This window comes from Delphinapterus leucas, chromosome 4, assembly GCF_059928025.1.
Source record: "Delphinapterus leucas isolate spDelLeu-1000000601 "Yukka" chromosome 4, BTC_Dleu_Yukka2, whole genome shotgun sequence".
Classification (NCBI taxonomy): domain Eukaryota; kingdom Metazoa; phylum Chordata; class Mammalia; order Artiodactyla; family Monodontidae; genus Delphinapterus; species Delphinapterus leucas.
This window is the reverse complement of record NC_143132.1, coordinates 41,982,302-42,005,515: the sequence shown is the minus strand read 5'-3', so window position 1 is coordinate 42,005,515 and position 23,214 is coordinate 41,982,302. Positions and strand designations below refer to the sequence as shown.

The 23,214-nt window shown below is 35.1% G+C and overlaps 1 protein-coding gene across 1 annotated transcript in view; it reads right to left on the bottom strand.

Moving 5' to 3' along the window:
* Positions 1 to 6,490: 6,490 nt before the first annotated feature.
* LOC111178445 (ephrin type-A receptor 3) overlaps positions 6,491 to 23,214 on the bottom strand; it is a 74,019-nt gene continuing 57,295 nt past the window's right edge. Inside the window, exons 7-9 of the mRNA XM_089909882.1 lie at positions 22,275 to 22,424; positions 20,566 to 20,759; positions 6,491 to 6,650 (exon numbers count right to left, since the gene is read on the bottom strand). Of these exons, the coding sequence (XP_089766008.1) occupies positions 6,491 to 6,650; positions 20,566 to 20,759; positions 22,275 to 22,424 (504 nt within the window). The remainder of the gene's footprint in view (positions 6,651 to 20,565; positions 20,760 to 22,274; positions 22,425 to 23,214) is intronic.

The following is a 23,214-nucleotide window of genomic DNA, read 5'->3' as shown; positions in this document are numbered from 1 at the left end:
TCTTCTTCTGTGGCCCAATCACAGTGACACCAACTTTTTTCATGTCACTATAAAAAAAAAGGAGAAAGTTTCTGGTGAGAATCATGGTTTCCTGGATAGTATGTAAATAGGAGATTTTCAATTAACAAAGCTTGTGCAATTATAGATCCCAATGCTTTAGACATAATTTTCTGATTTTTGCACCATTTGTGTATTATATCCTGACTATTCCACCTCTATTCTTGTGGAAGAGTATAGATGGTATAGTGGGTTGAATAGTGTTCCCCTCAAAATTTCTGTCCATCTGGAACCTCACCATGTGACCTTATTTAGAAATAGGGTCTTTGCAAAAGTAATTAAGAGAAGGGTCAAGATGAGATCATACTAGATTAGGATGGACTCTAAATCCAGTGAGACTATCCTTATTTGAGAAAGAGGACACACAGGGACGCAGAGAAGAAGACCACGTAAAGATGGAGGCAGAGATTGCAGTTACTTTGCTGGGATCCGTCAGAAACTGGAAGAAGTAAGGAAGGATTCCTTTTTTTGGACTTTGGAACAAGCGTGGCACAACCAATACCTTGATTTCCAACTTCTGGCTTCTAAACTGTGAAAAAATAAATTTCTGTTGTTCAGGCCAGTAAGTTTGTGGTAATTTGTTACGGCAGCCCTAGGAAACTAATGCAGATGGTCACACATTCTTGTGGGGCATTACCTGTCTCCTGTAAATCTGGGCCAGTTTGGGGACTGCTTTGACTGATGGAATATGTTTGAAGTGACACTGTATCAGTTTCTGCACTCAGATCTTAAGATACTAACAGATTCTATCTCTTATCTCCTGAGACACCCTCTCTAGGCCCCAGAGCTGCCATGTGAGAAGTATGACTGCCTTGAGACTATGATATCAAAAGGTCATCTGTAAGCACTTGGTCTACAGACCCAGCTATATGAAGCTTCTGCACCAAGGCAGACAAGAGTGAAACCATCTCAAGCCCTCCAGACTAGACCAGATGCGTGTTAGATGAATACCTAATTCAATACCAACACCAGAGCAGAAGAATTACCCTCCTGAGCTCTGCCCAAATTCATGACTCACGACATTGTGTATACAATAAAATCGTTGTTGTTTTAGCCTTTTAGTTTTGAGGCAGTTTGTTGTACAGCCATAGATAACTGAAACAATTTCCTTAAAGTAGAAAGTTCTTTCAAAGTAGAAAAAATGGCAAGGATATTTCTCTATTTATCAAAATTATTAAATTTAAAATAGTTAAAACTCAGAAACAAGGCACTAAAATAAAGATTATAAGAACATATAGAATTTCATTTGGGGGGAAAAAGACAGCTAAACATGTGCAAATGATTAATTAAATATTCTTGATTTAAGTAATTCATTCATACATTTCATCTCTTTCAGGTCTTTACTCAAACATCCCGCTCTTATGAGATTTCCCTGATCCTCCTATTTCATATTGTAAACCCTCTCTGCACTCATACCTGCACTTCCTATTTTCTTTTTTGTTTCATTTTCTTCCAAAGCATTTATCATCATCCAGCATATTGCCATTTTTTCCTGATTTATTTTCTTTACTCTCTATCTTGTCCCACAAGAAGGTGAATTCCATGTGAACAAGGATTCTTGTCGGTTTTGTACTCTGCTTATCAACCACACTCTGAACAATGACTCTCATTTAGCCAGGGCTCAACATGTACTTACTAAAGAGTGAATCAATAGTCCAAAATATGTTTATCTGGGGAAGTTGATAGAGGAGTAAGTGTCACTTGGCAAGGAGTGCTAGGCAAACTGAAAGTGGAAAGAAGGAAATGTACACACATGCAAATACATGCACGCACACAGATGGAGCCCCTTTATATTATTAAAAAAAGAATGAAAAATTGGGAATTCAATCTCACTGAATTGAACTAATTGATTTCTTAAGGAGTTCCCTGGGGCGGGGAGTGGGGGGGAGTGGTGATGTTGGTGGTGGTGGGATGAATTGGGAAATTGGGATTGACATATATACACTAACTTGTATAAAACAGATAACTAATAAGAACCTGCTCTATAAAAGTAAAATAAAATTTTTTAAAAAAAGGAGTTCCCAAGCAGTAAAGGTGTGCAAGAAGACAATAGGTAACTACTTAAGAAGCAATTTACACATTATTTAAGCATCTTCTGCATAAAAGTAATTAAGGCTCAGTTGCATTCCTATCACCCAAGCTGGGGATGAAATCCTGATGCCCTACAGGTTACCCCCCTGCTGCCATTCAAGGGTCTGATAAATTCTCTATGGACAACTTGTATTTTGCCTGAGGTCCTCTCTGATCACAGTCTTCAGCTACCTTGCTTCACCAAGAAGGCTAGTGGGGAGCTATGGTGACATCAAGCTTGCCGCCCTTTGTATAACTGTGGATAATGAAACCTTCGCTTAGAGTAACGTAGTCTATTTATGTTGACCCCTGCTTTTGAGAATGTGTGCTCTACAGGATTTTGATTCTTTTATAAGGATACCATGGATCTATCTTTAAAATGAACAACAAACATTTCCCTACTCATCCTCAAACTATAACAAAGTCAGGTTATGAATCTAAGAGCTAGAAAACAGGACAGATATAAATGTATATAAATCAATAGATCCTCACTGTTTTGTATTCCTTCTCTCATCTTTCTTCCAATTCTATATCATATTTTTTTTATAACTTCCTGATTTTTTTCTCTGTCTCTTCCTTCTCCCCTTCTTTACAAGCTTAAAAAAGAAAATGTAATCATGGAAAGCAGAGAAAAAAACAATGCTCCAAGGTAATATACTAATTTCCTGAGCTCATTGAGAAATTTAAGCATAGTAATATATGCTATGATGCCTGGCCCTTATTTCCCCTCTGGAACTGAAGCACCAATACCCTGGCCACTGGAAAAAATCAGATACTGCAATTTCGCAGACCAGCTTGGGACAACTCTGAAGGGCCAGCCAAGCTCTAGGACTCTTGTTCCAGTAGGTAGGACTGAGTCTTCTCCTTCAGTCCAAGGCCCCCTTATCACTTCTTTATGGATATATGTCCCAAGGGCACCTGAAGAAATCTTCTGCATAAAGCTGTTTCAGATTCAGTGTCTGGGAGCCCAACATAAGCAAGTAGATACATAATTTTGTTTATATTTCATGCAAAGGATTATACTGGAAAAGGGAATTACAGTAAATATCCCTTTAGGTTATGCCTTAACTTGAGTTTTTATGTACCCTCTACCTTCTTTTCCCCCTACCAAAATGTGTTCTACCCACCACCCTGCCAAGTCCAAAATCTCTCTAAACATCCAGCGGCTGTAGTCTCAGTAACACTCCCCATATGCTTATCTCGTTAGGACTACCCTATTCAGAAGAGCAGTGGAAAAGTTCAAGACTAAAGAGCAGCTCAAAATCAAGACCAGAGGTTAATAAGCTATCTGGTACTTCAAAGACAAAAGGATAGGTGATGATACTTTGAAAACGGCATCCAAGGGTGCAGGATAATAACATGTAGCAATTAATCTGTCTCCTACTCATTCCACACACTTAATTCTCTCTCCAGTTTCTACAGTCACTCTTGCCCTTCCTCATTCTCTCTTTCCTTCTCACACTAACCTTCCTAAATCCATCCTAGGCTATGAAATAATATTTAAAAAAAATATGTTGACTGAATAAAACTGCACATTTTAAAAAACTTTTATTTGAAAATTAGATGACTTGAGTAGCTGGCCTAAAAATGAGATTCCCTAAACTAATTGAAATAAGTTAATATTTATTTGAGTATGAAACTCTTGACCTTTTCCTATGATTGATAGTCTGGATAGTAAAAAACAAATGTAAACTTTTTAAAGTATCTCTGTCTTATTCTAGGAGAATCTCTGGAGTTATTTGGTCAAGGGAATCATTTCTGAATTGATTCTGTAAGACACAAAGAAAATAGAGATTGGAAGGAATCAAATTCAAACAACAAGCCTAAGACTGCAAAAGGAAGAATGAAATATCGAGTTAAATATTTTACAGCATTTAAGGTGAAAATGTTGCCTCACTAAATTTTTCCAAATTTTTAGTGTATTAAATATTTTTTAATTCTCGTTTTTATAATATAAACAAGGGTGGGTATGAGGTAGAGATTGCAGAGACCTAAAAAGTAAACAACTCTTTTCAAGGAGTTTTAGGTCAGTAGATGTTAATTCTATGTTGTCCCTGAATTGAGGAGAAAGGACAGAAGAAAGAACATTGAAATACAGAGAGATGTGAAACCATCTGGCTCAGTGTGAAGGGCAAACCTAAAAAAGCCGAATCTCTTAGGAAAAACCAGTTTTCATTCATCGTGAATGTACACTCACAGGTTGTTTAAATAATCATAACAATTAAGTGAAAATATTCTAACCAGCCAGAAAGAGTTTAGCATCCAATACTGTACTGTACCTAACTTGGAAGTGTAACAAAGGCTGCTGCTTTACCTTTTTAAGCAAATAGCTTTCTGACCATATTCATAGATTAGAATGTCTGACTATATTTAAATTGTGAGCTAGCAGTTAATCATATTAACAATGTTCTGCTTCATCCACTTCAATAGAGTGTTCCATTATCTAAAAGCTCTGAGTGTTGATATTTTATTGAGAATAAACATTTGCCTTTGAAAATCTGGCAGTGGTGTAGAAAATTTTAACTTTGTGCTTGTTCTTTGCTATGCTTCTGTGCTCTGAAGCAGGTTTCTTGCATATCATAACCCAAGCTGTTTACATTACTAAAATAAGAACTTATAAAAATATTTAAATACATTAATATATCCTGGGACTGTGTCTGATCAAAATAACTACCATAGAAACCCAAAACACATTGTTGATTGGGTCAGAAGTCTATTCAACAGATACTACATTCTATTTTAAACAGGAATGCCAACACATATTAAGTAGACTAGTGTGAGTTTATTTTCTAAGAACAAATTCTCCTCTTCAATAGTAATATTCCCTTGCTATAGATCCTTTTGTGATGTTTGTGTTTCTGAATGGGATGCTATACCATAAATGGTAAACTTCTTTACCTATTTGTTAGGCGCTTGTATCTCTATTAATTACACTACACACCCCTTTTTGACATCTAATCTATAGCTCTCCAAGGTGATTTTGTTTAAACGATTGACAGGATGACAATGAAAGTCCTTAAATATTCAACATTTAAATATTCAAATATTGGATATGACTTAAAGGAACTTGAGAGCACAAAAGGGTTTATTTAATGTAACAAAGATCAAAGATAGAAGATTTTGACTCAAAGATGGATACAGTTTCCAAACAGACCTTGCAAGCTACAAAATTGTGGACAACTTTTGATGTATCTGCCCCACACAAAACCTCTTTCTTTGGAGCAGTCCTTTATCTTACCCTCAGGAAAGGACCCCTAGAGTCAAGTTCATGCTGTCTCACTCTTCCTTCTTTGAATAGAAATGATTAGCTCATGGCAAACATGACTTTGGAGAAGTCAGTCTATAAGCAAGACTGAGGCCATCAGAATGTCTCTCAGGGGGACTTAAAAGAAAGAGAGTTGGACCCTGCTCAGTTGAGTGGCATACCAAGGTTGTATGATCTACGGTTGAGAGAGTCATTTTCAGCTGTGTGCATGGGAAAACAGAAAAAGTCACTGTGTAGAAAAAGAAAAAATGATGCAGTCTCATTGGAAAGTGAAGTAAATTGTCTTTCATTCACAGAGAGATGAAGAATATGGCTTTCAGTTTTTCACTTCCTGTTCCCAATTAGCATACCTGGTGAATGAGGATGAATTTTATCGCCATGGGTTTCTCATATCAAAGAATTCCTATTACCAAAGGATCCCTATTGTACCACAGGACCACTGTCTAAGATGTATAGCATATTATACTTGATTATTACTGGCTTTTAACACATGAAATCATAAATTAATACTAATTAATATATATTAATTATGCATATTCTCTCTTCCAAACTCACCATAAGCTTTTTTAAGGAAAACCATGTCTTAAACCTATTTATAACTTTATTTTCTAGCATGAGATCACTCAGTAATAGATGACGGTATGTTTATTTAATAGCTATGAGAGCTACTTTTATACTTTAGCATGTTTCCCTATATACCAGGTTATCCACTTAGTTCTCAATTTTCCATTTCCATAGAGGTTAGGCTTTGTTAAAAATAACAGAGAATCACAAATGCGAGGATATACAAATCATCATGCCATATCTGCTTATGTTTTAAATTAGGGTCTTGGGTCCTTTGGGGTTGGGTGTGGCTATGTATCTGTTGATCTATCTGAAGGAGATCATAGTTCAGTGAAGACACCTATTGTGGGGATCTAGCATGAGAGAGGAAGACACATCAACACACCTCAATCTAGAAGGCATCCTTGACAAAGACCCAGGATTCAGCTCAGTGGTTACAGGAGAAAGTTAAGTACCTCAGAGATTCATCTATTATTTATAATACATTAATCCTAAACACATATGTCCACTAGAAAGTTCAGTCAAAACTTATTCTTACTCAGTGGAAATCTTGGCTATGGTGTCACAAGAACTGTACTCTACGCCTGTGAAGATTTCCTTGCAGTGCACTGTCCGGACACCGTTAAGCCAGTCACCTGTTGTGCGGAAGGTAGTAATGTCGACGTTGCTTTGGTCCAGAAGAAGGTTTGATGGCCTGCAAGAAAAGAAAATACCAATGGGAGAGAGATCAGGAGTCAGCAGAGTTGCTACGTGTCAAAATTCGACACCAGCATCAGCAGGACCTTCCAGACTTCACGTAGCATTCCTGTTTATTTGTGAAATTTATCTACCATGAAGTCTTCATCTACTCAAGCTGGCAGCTTGCAAGAATACTGTGTAGTCATTTTGTCTCAGTGCTCCCCTTCTGCACTCACGTCTGCTTTTTAAATTACTGAAACTTTGCCAGTGAAAAACATAAATATATCCATACATACTTTTATAATTTAATTTGTTTAACCATTAGCAAAGATGGTGATAATCTAGGTTACAGTTATAGCTGACACAACACACTGAATACTTCTCTGTCTGCTTTGGTGGATGGATATGGTTTCCAACATTAAATCCTGGCTACTGGATGTTCACCTGTAGACACTGTGCAGGTTGCTGTCTAAGGGATAGTTTGAACAACCTGGACTATACTTACAGCAGGACATAAAGTCAGCACAGACTTAAATAATGTCACAATGTCATTAAAAATAAAAATTACAAAAGGAAAAGAAAAAAGTAGATGAGTGACAATAAGTGAAATTCTCAAAAATATGACAACATCAAATATATTTATAATATATATACAGAAGTAGATGATAGATAGATAGACGTTGTGACTATGACTTTTATTGCACAATATAATCAGCATTAACAAGAACTTTTAGGATTGCTTTACATAATTACAGGTCTTACTATAGATCTATGACCAGCTGCAAGATCTGGTGAATCAAAGGAACAAAAGAAATGGAGGAAACCATATTTTCATCCCTGAAGAACCAAGAGAAGCATCCTATTGGTAAACTGCCTGGGTTGCCTTTTCAGCTCTCAGTGGCCTCTTTGACTGTCCTTTGACTCATAAGCCTGGAACCAGTCACCAAGTGGACACTTGATTGTCCTCTTTATTCTTTCCTCTTAGGATGGGAGCTTGAGTAAATAGTAGTTATGAAGGCCTTTGCTTTGAGATGAATAATAATAGTAACAACAACAACAGAAATAAGGATTATATTGAACATTTATGAGCACTTACAATATTAAGCATAACACACAGATATGAAGGACTTTAATCCTTACATTAGTTAGGCACTGATGCTATGCCTCTATAATATATGTGGAAGCTAAAACTAAAATTAAGCGACAAATCAGAGTCCTGCCCACATTTAAAAGGAATTTTTAATTGGGAGATTTCCATTGATATTTTTAAAAATTGTTATTGGAGTATAGTTGATTTACAATGTTGTGTTAGTTTCTGCTGTACAGCAAAGTGAATCACTTGTACATTTACATATATCCACTCTTTTTTAGATTCTTTTCCCATATAGGTCATTACAGAGTATTGAGTAGAGCTCCCTGTGCTATACAGTAGGTCCTTATTAGTCATCTATTTTATATATAGTAGTGTATACTTGTCAATCCCAATCTCCCAGTTTATTCCTTCGTACCCCCCCAACCCCCGGTGACCACAAGATTGCTTTCTACATCTGTGACTCTATTTCTATTTTATAAATAAGTTCATTTGTACCATTTTTTAAGATTCCACATATAAGTGATATACAAATGGCCAAAAAGCACATGAAAAGATGATTCACTAATTATTAGAGAAATGCAAATCAAAGCTACAATGAGGTATCCCCTCACACTGGTGAGAATGGCCATCACCAAAAAACCTACAAACAATAAATGCTGGAGAGGGTGTGGAGAAAAGGGAACCCTCCTACACTGTTGGTGGGAATGTAAATTGGTACGGCCACTATGGAAAACAGTACAGAAGTTCCTTAAAAAACTAGAAATAGAGCTACCATATGATCCAGCAATCCCATTCCTGGGCATATATCTGGAGAAAACCATAATTAAAAAAGATACATGCACCCCAATGTTTACTGCAACACTATTTACAATAGCCAGGACATGGAAGCAACCTAAATGTCCATCAACAGAGGAATGGATAAAGAAGATGTGGTACATATATACAATGGAATATTACTCAGCCATAAAAAAGAATGAAATAATGCCATTTGCAGCAATATGGCTGGACCTAGAGACTGTCATACTGAGTGAAGTAAGTCAGATAGAGAAAGACAAATATCATATGATATCACTTATATGTGGAATTTCCATTACTATTGATGATATTTCTCCAACTCACTCCCTAATATACAAGACACGCTTAAGTGTGAGGTTAAGATTCTGAAATCTGAACAAGCATGCCCTGTACCTGTGTGCTGTTGTTGGGAATACAAGAGAGGATTGTAAATTCATTTGGATTTTGATGGGGAGACATTAAATTTATCTGATAAAAATAAAATTTTAATTAATTAAAAATAAGTTTAACTATTTATTTGATAAAAATGAAAATTTAACACAATTTTAGTGCTCAGTTTAAGAAAACACTGAGAACATGACAGTTTGGTTCTGCCTATATTTGCATGCTCTGTGGAAAATATAGATCAATAACTAGTTCCCTCCCTGTCAAGATTTGTGAAGTGGAGATAGCTGAATATGGAGGACTTTTCAAACTTCATTCCATTAGACTAAATTCAACTGCTTCAATCCTTTCTACCCCAAGTGTTTGAATTATAAATTAAAAATTAAAATTATGGAGTTTGTAATTTGTATTATGTGTTACGGTTTAGTTTTAACTAATCCTCACAGGTTATCTAAGAGAAAGAAAGAATCAGAAATTAGGTACTATTTTACAAAGCATTAATTTTATTTCCTTTAGGGATACCTAGAACATCATAAAATATAAATATAACATTTTATACATTATTCTCTTCTGGAATATATACATAAATAATTTTCTATAATTCTTTAAATTACCCACCTGAAAAAGAAGAAAAAGTTTTTTTTTAAATCATTGAAAATGTCTTGCTTATGTTTTTTTCCTAAGATCTTGAGGAATTACAGATATAGATATACAACCCGGGGTCCAAAATGTATACATTATTCTTGGGTTGTTTTGTATGACCATCATGAATGACATAGCCTTGGTCATTGGCCAACATTAGATATAACATTGGACCCATTGGATAAGACTTGGAATCAGTAAACAAAATTGAGTAGCATTACATCAGATGTGAGAAAATTTTATAAGAAAAATGAAGTGAGACCTAGAAAGGAGACAATAAAGTACTAGACTATCTACAGGCATGCAAGCAAACACACATACACACACACTCACACCCCACAGCTTGAATTGCTACAGTAGCTGAAGCACAGAATCTAATGTCGACTCTTGTCGACTCTTGGTCCCATGAATAGCAATACTTTTTTATTTATAGGTTTGTGGGTATGAAGAATCAAACCCCAGGACATTTATTCAGAATATTTATGAAGTATGCCTAATAGCAAAATGCAGAATTTTCCCCTCTAAATTCAAAATGGTTTGTATTTTTAAACTCAATGGTATAGTCAGACTCAACAAGAATTTAGAGAAAATTAGTATAAACAAATTGAAATAAAACAGGATGTGCGGATTAAGGATTAGAGTGACCCCAACTGAGTCTTTCTGTTTATTACTTGGATCAAAGTATAAGGAAGACAAAGAAGGACCTAATTTTAATGCCAGTGACCTAGGAATAACCAGCCCTGCAAAGTATCATTTTTCCACTTCCAGGATTTCTCTGGGGAATTCAAATAAAAATTGGTTCCTTTCCTCCTCCGAGAGGACATCTGGTGAGTTTATCAATGGATAGGAATTTGTCTCTCACTGTGAAGAGCCTGTGATGTCTCTTCATGCACACCAGGGGAATGTGGGCTTTTTGAGCAGCTGCAGGCATTGGCGTTTTTTTAGACCCAGCCCCAGACATTGGGTCTGAAGGGGAAATTTATAGGCTGGGTGATGTGCACTGTGAGCTCACACTTTTACTAGACAAATTAGATAGGTTTCAATCCGTGCAGCTGTAAACGATGTCCTGCAGAGTTCCACCTGATCTTTTACAGCTTTTCATAAATCAGTACCTACTGGCCACAGACTGCAGTCATTAAAAAGAAATCATGGAAATTACATGTTTGCTCAGGGGAAACAAAAAATAACTTTCTTCCCTTTCTTCCTCTCTCCTTGTATTTAGGTTTGTGAATTATTCTTTTGTGGATTTTCATACTGCTGCATTAAAGAGGTACACATATATTTTTTTCCCATCAACTCCTATTTTATCTGTAAATGGTCATACCAACTAGCACCAGATACTGGGGAAAAAATGTCAATAAATAACTGCTAGTCCCAAGAATATCTTCTCATAATGATCTTATTTCAATATTGCACTAGAATTCTAAACTCTAAAATTGAATGTTAAGTTATTCTTTTATAACATAAAAAGACTCCTTTGGGTTTACAGAGGGCTTTATTTTTTATGTATTAAAAATACTGACTAATACACATTCCTTGAATGAATAAGTAGATGCCTACTGAGTCTAGAAGTAAATATTAATAATATTGGAGGTGTATTCTATACCACTATAATTACCTGCTTTTTGTCTGTGGTTGTGAATAGTTTCAGGGACCATATTAAAACATAAGGGTAATTTCTCAAAAGCAAAATGTTAATTATATCTACCTTTATTATTGCCTGATATATAAAATAGTAATATACTTTTTCAATACCTTTTATAATTTATTGTTAACATTTTAATTTCAAATGGTGTCATTCCATTTCAAGGGGAAAATTTTGTACTTGCCAATTTTTTAAATGCGAATGTTTGATTTTTTTATCTCTAAAGTTAGAAATTCCAGATAGGAATAAACGAATTTAACTTGTCATCTGTAACTAAAAATAATTTTAAATATATATAGTTCCCAACAGGAGACTAGTATATAAATAACACATTAAGGAGGAGTAAAGTCATTGTGTTTATTTTGATTGTCTCTAGGCTTTAAGGACAAAAATCTTAGCAGTTATAGCTATTACATCTGGTTTAATTTCTCCCAGTGGTAAAATTACCTGCTTTGATTTTTAAGATTAAAAAAAAAAGAGATCACCTGGGTATTTGAAACATTTGCTTCCCTCTAAAAGGTTCCGTATCATATTTGTTCATGAGGAAAGTCACCCTGTCAGTTTCAGAACTGGAGGTCAAAGTCATTTTGAGAAACAGATTGTTTTTTGGTCATCAGACTTCTCTTAAAGGATATAATATTTGTCAAAACAGCAGCTATTCTCAAAAAGAATTATATTTTGTTCTTTTAGAGATAAGAAGTATTTTATTAATGCTAATTTAGTGCCATTAACAGGTAAAAATTACAAGTACTGCTTATTTTTGTTCCTATTTATTCTGCAACTTAATAAACATAAATCCCTACAAGTTAGCAATCAATGCAATGGAACAATATATTTAAAATCATTTCAATTAAATTAACTAAGTATAATTGGGTCTTCAGAATCTTAGTCTAAATATTTTAAATATATTGTTTAAGCCTTTATACCATAAATTCCTTTACCTTCACTTTAGAACCTTATTCCAAATAAATTGAATGTATTATTTAATTCTTTATGCCAAAAATTTGTATTCTATAAATTTACAATAGTCTTGAAGAATCCAATGCCCTGGCACGTGAAAATTTTGTGAATTTGAAGAACACGTCTATTTCGTTTTAGATACATAAATATCCAAAAAAGAAAAAGGCATCTTACTGCCTGAATAGAAATGAATTAATCCATCTGTTATTTTTCTCTATTTTTAGTCTTTTAAATTTTTTAATTTAACTACATTCATGAAAGTAATTTAATCAATTTATTTAAATCCAAGAGATATATTTTATACATAATGTAAAGCTAATTGTCTATTATATAATACATAAATATATGTAATAAATAATCATATTATATGTATTACATAAATGTATATTATATAAAACTAATCTTCAAAATAGTTTCTTTTAAAAATGAATTTTGCTGGCTTCCCTGGTGGCGCAGTGGTTAAGAATCTGCCTGACAATGCAGGGAACACGGGTTCGAGTCCTGGTGCAGGAAGACCCCACATGCCACGGAGTAACTAAGCCCATGAGCCACAACTACTGAGCCTGCGCTGTAGAGCCTGGGAGCCACAACTACTGAAGCCTGTGCACCTAAAGCTCATGCTCCAAAACAAGAGAAGCCACCGCAATGAGAAGCCCACTCAAGGCAACAAAGAGCAGCCCCCTCTCGCCGCAACTAGAGAAAGCCTGTGCGCAGCAACGAAGACCCAATGTAGCCAAAAAATAATAATAATAAAATTAATTAATTAAAAAAATAAAATAAAATGAATTTTGTTTATTTTTTAATTTGTGTAACAAATTTGTAGTATTTGTTGTGTAGTAGAGAAAATTTATCATTCTAAGACCATTTTCTATTTATTTTTCTAGCAATATTTTCTATCAAGAATATCTTTAAGAAAAATTTCTCCATTTCTTACCAAAAGGAAGGGAGCTTTACTTTTACCCTTTTATACATGTGTATTATGACTATATTTTTCATTTTTTCTGAATTTCTCAAAAGCATTATTTTCACATTGCCTTTTCCTTTTCATCATCCAGTTATAACTAAATCTCTTAAAATTTCATATCTCATCTATCACTCTAAAATAATCAAAATAGTTAGCTAAAGAGAATTCAATGTCCTTCTCATTGCTTATTGAGTGGCTTTTTTCCTCAGTTGTCTTTTTTTGCCTACGCTTTTGCACCTTTTGATAATACAGTTCATTCTATCTAGTTTTGGAAAATTCCTTGGGCTGTGGTTTCTGTAATGGTTGAAGTCTCATTCCTAGCTCTGGCTGTTCCTGTTTCTACCTACCATTTCATATTCTTCTGCTCTGTAACTGGTACCGTTCTCCAAAGCTCTAAACAGACCACTTTCTTTCTCTCTGGGTGGAAGTGTATGCAGTGGGTTATTGTTCTGAGATAATAATTAATGTTGTATACATTTTTCCTTCTAGGATTGCCACCTACTGGCTTGACTGGCTCTGTAGTCCCCTTATAAGGAGCTTGAAATCTCCATAAGCTACCACCACACCCTGTTACACACTGTAGAAGCATTCACTCATTTCAATCAGCTTCTTGACTCTTGTAGATTTTTGAGGTCATGACTTCTGCACTAAGGGACTGAGGCATTTAGATGCTTCAGAAACACTCCTGGCCACAGGGCAGCACAGAAGCAGCAAGGAGAAGTTCAAAAGTTCAGTCTGGGAGATTGGGGGAGGGGTGTGTGTCTCAGTGTCAACCTATGTGGACAAACGGCCTCCACTCTTCACTGATTAAAGTCTCCCTATAATCCATGGGATATGAGAGCTTTAACTAGAAATTAAATTATTATTAGGAGAATACAGATGGATATATCGATACTTGTGGTGAAAATCAGCATGACTAGACCAAGATTTGTACCTTCTAAATACATTTCTAATGGTGTTTTTTAAAATTATGTTTGCAGAGAGAAGGCTCCAAATTGGATTCCTAGCTTTAATCTCTCCCCCAGTTTGAGATGTAAATTTCCAATTTCTTGTAGGACTCACTCTCATTGTGTCGGAAATGCTCATTTGCCTCACAGAGCTGTTCTTCCTTCTGCCCTTCCTACCTCTGTCAGTGGGAGCACTGTTCTCAGAGTCCTCCTTGTTCAACTGGAAGTACTCTCTGATACTTTCTCTGTCACTCTGCACATCTCACCAGTCACCATGTCTTATAATACTTCATTACAACTTTTTTTTTTTTTTTTTTTTTTTTTGCGGTACGCGGGTCTCTCACTGCTGTGGCCTCCCCCGCCGCGGAGCACAGGCTCCGGACGCGCAGGCCCAGTGGCCATGGCCCACGGGCCCAGCCGCTCCGCGGCACGCGGGATCCTCCCAGACCGGAGCACGAACCCATGTCCCCTGCATCGGCAGGCAGACTCCCAACCACTGCGCCACCAGGGAAGCCCATTACAACTTTTTGAATTTACACCTTTTCTTTTTATTTTCTCTGCTCTACCCTAGCATAAGTCCTTCCCAAGACTACTGAAATCACCTCCCTACTCCTTATCATGAACTATTCCCCTCCAGCTATTCTAGGTATAGATGCAGAGAGCTATTCCACAGGCACAATGTAATATATCATTTAAGCATCTTCAATGGCTCTTCTTTTCCTCATGGACAAAAGTCCAGATTTCTAGAGATGACATTAAATCTTCCATTATCTGGTGAAATCATCTATCAGGTTCTTTTCTCATAATTTCCTTTCTTACGCTGTATTATAGCAGAAATGTATTATGCAATGTAAATGGAAGTACCCTAAGTTTTTGTGTGTTTTACTTTTTTGTACAGTGTTCCCCTAGCCTGGTATGATCTTATCTTGTTATCTGCTGGTAGAAATTTCATCCATCAACCAAAAGTCACTTCTCTGCAACTGCCTGATAATCTGAAAGCTAAAAGTAAACTCATCCTTCCTTCATGATTCCTAAAACCTTGTCTTCTTGCTCTAATAATTACATATTCTGAGGGATATTACAGTTGACTTTGAACAACACAGGGGTTAATTTATAGTCGGCCCTCCCCATTCTTATCTCTTATCTGAGGTTCCTCGGCATCCTCAGATTCAACCAACCACAAACCCTGTATTAGTGTAGTATTTTCCATTCAAAGGTATCTGTCTATAAGTGGACCCATACAATTCAAACCCATGTTGTTCAAGGGTCAATTATATAGTATTTCCAAACTTTTCTTTTCCTCCTATTTTCAAAGGCAAGCTGTTGCAGTTGAAGGCTGTGTCTCTTTACCTGTATAAGCACCACAGGGCCTAGTATAATGCCTCACACAGAGTAACTGCTAAACAAACATTTGTATCTTCATATTCATATAGTCAAAACTTCAAATTTATTCATGTCTCCTCCAATTACTCTACTTTTAGGAAAATAAATCAATTACCAGAAAACAAACATAACATAAAATTTAATATAACTTCCCTTCCCTTCTTACCACTTCTTGCAACATACAAGTAAGTTTTGAATCTGATACACCGTGACCATCTGCTTAAACACCTTCCCCACTTTCAGCAGTGATATTCACAAAGACAGTCTCACTGTAAGATTCTTTGGAAATGTTTCTGTTATGAATTGTCAACTCTAAGGAAGGCTGAAGAGTAAAATAATGCATTATAGAAAGATTTCTGTAACAGTATATGAAATAAAATTTGCCATAAAACTAACTAGACACAGGCAGACTCTGGAAAACAACATCCCTATAAAAAATAATAGAATGATGTTGTTTTTCCTAAAGGACTTTATAGGCATAATTCTGTATATTGATCTAAATAACTAAGTCATTGAGAAATTTGAATCCTTGGTGCCATCCACAAACTCAGATTGAGACAGTCTCCAAGTGTGTTGAGGAGACTGTTTCTGGAGTTGAGTTGACAGAAAGGGAAACATGAGATTTGCTTAGGAGAAAATTTTAAGCTTTTACCATTATGACTAATGTCTGCAGAAATCTGTATAATGAATAGGAATAAAACTAGAATATTTTTCTAAAAATTGTATCTCTGTTGAAATAGAAATTTATTATTATTCTAGTAAATATGTATTTATGTGCTTAACAGATATGTATTGACATATCAACATGGTAATACAAAGGCAGCATGGCATCTGATCTCACAGGGCTGAGTTAATTGGAGGAATGGATACATAAAAAGAAAATGCACACAACTGGATTAAAATTATGATGAAGAACGAGGACATAGTGGCCCATGAAAGAATAATGGTGTTGACCTTTAAATCATGTTGCCAGAGAATGCCTCAATTAAGACAAGATGTAGAAGCTGCTTTCTAAGGGAAGATGAATGCAAAGAAGAATCTTAAGACAAAGAGAACAGCGTGTGCTACTGTCCTCATGTCTGAAATGCTTTGACTTTCTGAAGGAACTTGAGGTTGGTCACTGAGGCTAGAGTACTATTTAAGTGAAAGTAGCACAGGTTGAAAGGTGGAAATTCCTCTCCCCCAGCAAAGCAGTTGCGTAAATCAAATAGTGTCACATCTCTGCTTTAAATGTCTTAATGGGTTCCTCATGCATTTCAAAAAATTCCAAAGTTTTCACCATGACCTGGGTAGCCTCAAGTGTTCTGGCTTCTGTTTGCCTTCTTGTGACACACTCGTCCTTTCCCTACTGCTCTTCGGTTATGTTGTTGTCCCTCTGCCACTTCCTAGAACTCTCCAGACTCATCTGCATCCTGTGCCAAGATCCTTTTTCTAAAAATATTTTTATGGAGGGGATGGTTCTTTATAAATCTGGCTTGGACTTCCCTGGTGGTCCAGTGGTTAAGACTCAGTGGTCCCAATACAGGTTCAATCCCTGGTCGGGGATATAAGATCCCACATGCTGTGTAGCACAGCCAAAAAAAAAAAAAGAAAAGAAAAAATCAGACTCTTTTCCTTTTTTTAGTTCTCAGCTCAAATATCACCTCCTCAGAGGGCTTTTTCCTCAACCACCCTTTAATAATCTATCACAACCTTTTATTTATTTCCTTCCTATAATCTGTGCTTGTCTATTATCTACTGTACATCTTCTATAATGTAAGCTCCAGGATGGTAGGGACCATATTTGTCTTCATCACTGTACTCCAGCGTCTGCACATGCCTAGCACATAGTAGCTTAGCATATAATAAATAGTTGTTGAAAATATGAAGAAATGACTATTTGAATAAAAGAAATGACATTGGAGGAGCAGGGCTATTTAAACAATCAAAAAGAATGCAGATTTTTTTCCTAAGTTTAATGGTAATTCAAAATTGGTTATAAAGAGGTGACTGAAATTATATTATATGTATATATTATATGTATATAATTTATCAATATATTTTTATCAATATATAATTTATCAATACATATATATCAATACATATATCAATACCATACATATCAATACATATATATATCAATACATATATTTATCAATACACTATGTCCTTGTATGTATTGATAAATACATGTATTTATCAATACAATATATAATTTATCAATACATATATATTGATAGGAAAATTCTGAAGGCTCTGTGACAAGATGCTTAGCATGGGACAAGAATGGACGCAGGGGACACATCAGGAGGCTACTGCAGTGGTCTAGATCAGAAGCAGAAAAAGTCATAGGAGAGAATGTTTGCAGTGAAAAGGGAGAGAAATGGATCATGTTGACCCAGTGATCACCTGGATCAAAGTGTGGAGAGCAAGAATGAGGTACCAAGACTGGCTATAATCCTGAATGGGTAAATGAATAGGTGCTGGTGTATTCAACCAAATTTGGAAGGCAGTGGAAGGATGAGGCAATCAGGAGAAAATAAAAAGATAAAATTTGAATATTAAGTTTTGAGATGTGTGTGAGACTCTTACTGGAGAAGTTTGGCTGTGAAGGGTGATAAAAAAATAAGGAAGTAGTTGGCAGAGATGTGGGGCTAGCAGAGGCGATGTTGACAAATAACATCTTCTAAATTTCCTTGATGATAAAAATCCCCTTGAGTTCTTATCAAATGTCCAAATTCCATTTCCCTTTCCTGCAGATTCCAAATTAGTAGCTTGGGTTAGACTTTGACATTTGTGCATTTAATAAGTTCTCCTGATGATTCTTGTATTAGGGAAATTTGAGAAACAACGTAATAATAGAACATATTTTTATGGCAATAATCTTGCAGAAATAAAGAGCCTGCATATACAGGAGAGAGAGAAAGAGCCTGGGTATGCAGGGGATAGAGAGAGAGAGAGAGAAAGGATTTGCCTCTGACATTGAAAGGACACTTCCTCTCTTCTAATTCGAGGTAAGAAGAACTTTCCTCTCTTGTAATTAGAGGAAAAAAGAACAAGATGGATGGATGCAGGCACCAGTTTGTTTTTGTTTTGCTGCTGGAATTTCCCATCTGATGGCTTGTATTTTCTCAATAAAGCATGTGGCAAGGGCATCACTGGAAAATTAAAGGGGAAAGGGAATGAGTTTAATCAGTTATGAAAAAAAATAGAATAATCGTTGTCAAAAGTGGGAAAGCAAATTTTCTAAAGAAAAATAAGATCTCTTGAGATTGTTGCATGGTAATTTGAGGTTGTTGTAAATAAATTTATAATAGCACAATCTGCCCACTGTGTATTTTAATGGCAATAAGTAAATATATAAACACAATTTCTAAAACTTTTATATTTAATGAATTAAGATGGGTGACACTTCTTAGAAAAATAGTTTCCCTAAAATTGCATGCTTTGTGACAAAATACAGGGGATATATTAAGGTATTAAAAAATACATATTAGGATAAAAATATTCAATGTACTTCAATAAGAATGGAATAGTGAATGGAAAAAAATTTGAATACAAGGGTATATCCTCACATAATATGATCTGATATTAAGAATTTTCCCACATAGAATTGGATTTAAATATCTCTTGATCATATTACATGAGTTAGTCTTTATATTGATATTGATCCTATGGAAATGCTTTGAATGCTCTTTTATGATATGGAAAGAATTGAAAAGATGTTCTTTTTTGCTACGATTGCTATTGAGTAAAGATCAAAAGAAATGGCTTCAGGGTGCAAAATGAGGACCATATGTCCCAGGAAGGGCAAGTTTGTTATCCTGTTGGTTGTTAAACTGTCAGGTGGATTTCCAAAAAAAGCCTGTACAGTCTGTCTCTGAAATTTAGGACAGAGATTCATCCTTGCAGGATAAGTTATTAATAGTTTTACCTACTGAATATATATTACTAAGTTCAATATTAGTGACCCTCCCTAAAAGTTATTTCCAACAAATAATCTATGATTCTTATATACTGATATTAAGACTTTGATTCAAATTTTCTTTATTCATCTTATTCAAATGTAATGTAAAAACTGGATCATGTATGCTCAGTATAATTGTTCCTATTAAGGTAGAAAAATTATATACTCTATTATAAGTGCATTAGCAAGTGCTCTATCAATTTGAAAGTCACAACTCTTGATAATTGTCAGTAAAACCAACAGATGTGTATAAAAGAAACAAGAAAAGAAAACTCCTATAAGGGATTACATTACATCTTTTACACATGAGTCACTGTAAATCATCATTATGTAGTATGTATACATATCACTTAATACTGTGGAGTTTTGTGCACAGTAGGTGTAGTTCCTTTACTAAAACTCTGTAATTTTCCTTTAAGAACACACATCATCAAAATGTAAAAGTACTCTTTTTCACTATGTGTACAATAAGAATATAATTGACATTTCTCAAAACCATTAAGACAACTCAATGAGTCTTACCACGGAGAATTATGCATAAAGTCTAATGGACATTGTGCATTCAGGGTTGCCTTATGGCTATGATGTGTTGACATTTGTATGGCTGTCCAGGAACACTGACATTATTTTAGTCTTAGTTTTATCCTTCACAGTGTCTAACAAAGTAATTGGCACACGATATGGGTTAAACAAATTTTTTTTTAATTAAGTCAGGTAAAATTGCATTTCCCTAGCCAGTGCAATGGTTTGGAGGCATTGTTATTATTTTTGAAACTTTATTTTAAATGAGGAATAAATCAGGACTTTGCTAGAATTCCCCACCACTCCAGATTTCCTTTTTTTTTTTTTTTTTTTTTTTTGTTTAAATAGGAGAGAGTGAAAAGGAGCTATGTGTCCAGGGTTTCTATTGTCCAAATACTCAAGCCTGAATGTATACATGCTTCTGGTCCAGACGGAAGTTAAAAAATTCCAGAATTTTATCATTATCATTAAGTAACATGAAATTTCCTCCTGAAAGTTTAAAAAGGAAAAGAAAGCACGTCTCTCTAATCTTGAGGAATATAAGTACCAAAGTATGCAGCTGGGGAAGTGGAAGAAACAAATTAACATCTTGGAGATAGAAAATACATTCATTTCAGAGTGAGTGCAAGATGCAAAATCAAATGTGTCACCTTGCTGCCGCACTGGTGATGATCTTCAGACTGCCTGGGTTCCGGATAAGCTTGTCCAGAATGCTGACAATCTGCTCAAACTTGGGTCTGTTGTTTCTGTCTTTCTGCCAGCAGTCCAGCATCAGCTGATATAACGCAGCTGGGCAGTCCATGGGGGGCGGCAGTCGATAGCCCTCATCCACAGCTTTAATTACCTGTGTGAGAAGCAAAGTTTCCAGAGACTTAAGAGTTGGAATTTCTTTTACTTCTTCATGGGCAGTTCACACTTATATGACTATTTCAAAGTTAAGTGAAAAAGTGTTCATTTTAAATTTCTTAAAAGGATAGCAGCTTATTAAATAAATATTATCCATGTCTGAAAATATTATATAAAGGAAGATTGAGGCAGAGAAAGTGGATTTAGGAAAGAAAAGTTTATAAAATAACTTTCCAGATTAAAATAAAAAGAAATGTTCTATGATATAGGAAATTCAGTAATTTATAAAGAAATTATTATTTGGTAATACAAATTTCTATGGAAACTATACATGAATGAATGAATGCAGAAAAAATTACCACAGACTTTAGTTATATCACAGTTCAAATGGTACCTCTCAAATCGTAGTAAGTTCCTTTGGTAAAAGCCCATGTGCTGCACAGCTAACTGACTATTAGTCCATTCACACTTTTAAATCATGTAAAGTCATGATTTTCAAACTCTACTGTGTATCAGAATCATCTGGAGGACTTATGAATATGCAGATAACTAACCGCTGATTCCATAGCTCTGGGGAAAGGCCCGATAATTTGCATTCCTACAAATTCCCAGGCCATGATAAAGCTGCTGGTCCAGAGACCACATTTTGAGATCCTCTGATACAGAAAGAATTTGGAAAATAGAGATGTGGTAAAGAGAGTCTGATTTTCCCAGTACCATTATAAAACATGGCTTGTTTGAAGAAGTTCAGAAAGGTTTTTATATCCAAATACATTAAAAGCAATTTTATATGTGGTGAGTAGGAAATGACTAAAAGCATCTCAGCTTTCCTTCTTATGTGTCTTTGAGATCATGCTCACAGCTTCTGGCTAAGCATAAAAAAACATCTCCAAGTGCTGATCTCACATGCCAATAGCATCCTTTCACTAAGCATTAGCAAAACATGACTTATAAAAACAGAAATCCTTTTGAGTTGTAATAGAAAGTTAAAGCTTATTTTCTCTATCCAGAGACTTCAATTTGTATAACTAAATTCATGTGCAAGTTTAATACACTATGAGAAACAACATGCTAGTGATTGGTTGTTTTGTCTGACTTTGGGAAATACTATATTTAAGTAAACAAAACGTTGGCCCAGATGCATTAATTAAGTCTACAAAGGATGGCAGACATGTGTATCTTACTAATGTTACACTGAAACAATTTTGTAGCAAAAATACTTCAAACATTCCCTGATATCTATTGGCTATCTTGTCAGTCACTTATTTTATAAAATTTTATTACAAATGTCTTCACTTTGTCTCATTTCTAAACCCGGGCTTGAGGGAAAAATGTAAATCCTTCAGAGCAACTCATTTGATATCTTTACAATATTTGGAAGCAATTTCATTTCTTCTAAGTATTCTGTTTCAATGTCACAAACAGGGAGCCACCTGGTTTCATTATGCTCCACTTCCTTGCACAGCTTGATCTCTTAATCCGAACCCATAACTCATAGACTACAAATACTTACATCCTGATTGGACATCTCCCAGTATGGTCTCTCTCCATAGGACATCACCTCCCAGAGAACAATCCCATAACTCCATACGTCACTGGCTGATGTGAATTTACGGTAGGCTATAGCTTCTGGTGATGTCCACCGGATTGGGATCTTCCCTCCCTTGCAATATAAAATCATATATACATACATGATCAATGACTAAAACATATAATATACATTACCATCTGAAATCTGACTGAATTTATCAGGGTATTTCTTTTCTGAAATGGAATGTGGGTTTCTTCGGATATATCTTGATATTCTTCTATTTTAATACCAAGGAGTGAGTGGCATACTATTTACTGCAATATTTTCTCAATCAATTTGGGAAGATTTTGAAATGATGAAAGGAAAAAAACATTTGAAAATTGCTAAAATGTTGACATTTTATGTCAATTATGGCACATTTATCAGACATCTGTAGCAAAACAACTTGAAATAGATATGCTATATATTAGAATTGAATGAGGTATCTCAAATCAACCTTTATTGATTTAACATACATTTATGCATGAACAAACAACCTTAGAGCAGAATGTGAATTAAGTTAATATTTGTAAGGAACTTACACCACTCCTTGATACTCCTAAGTTCTTAAAGGTATTTGTTAATTAAATAAATTCAAAATAAAATTATACATCTAAAAAACCTCTCTTCACATACATTAATCAATCATCTTAATTAATTTACTCAGTGCCTCACTCCATCATTAACCACTGAAGTACCCTCCATGTACTAGGTAAGCACCATATGAGCTAGAAAGATACAATAATTACATTCTGAAAACATATAGTCTAGACGAGAATATTGCTTCTATGAGTTATGGGAGATATAAAAGTATAACTCCCATAGAATTTGTTCTCAGTTTAATAAATACATTTAATAAAGATGTGCTGAGTAGCAACCATAT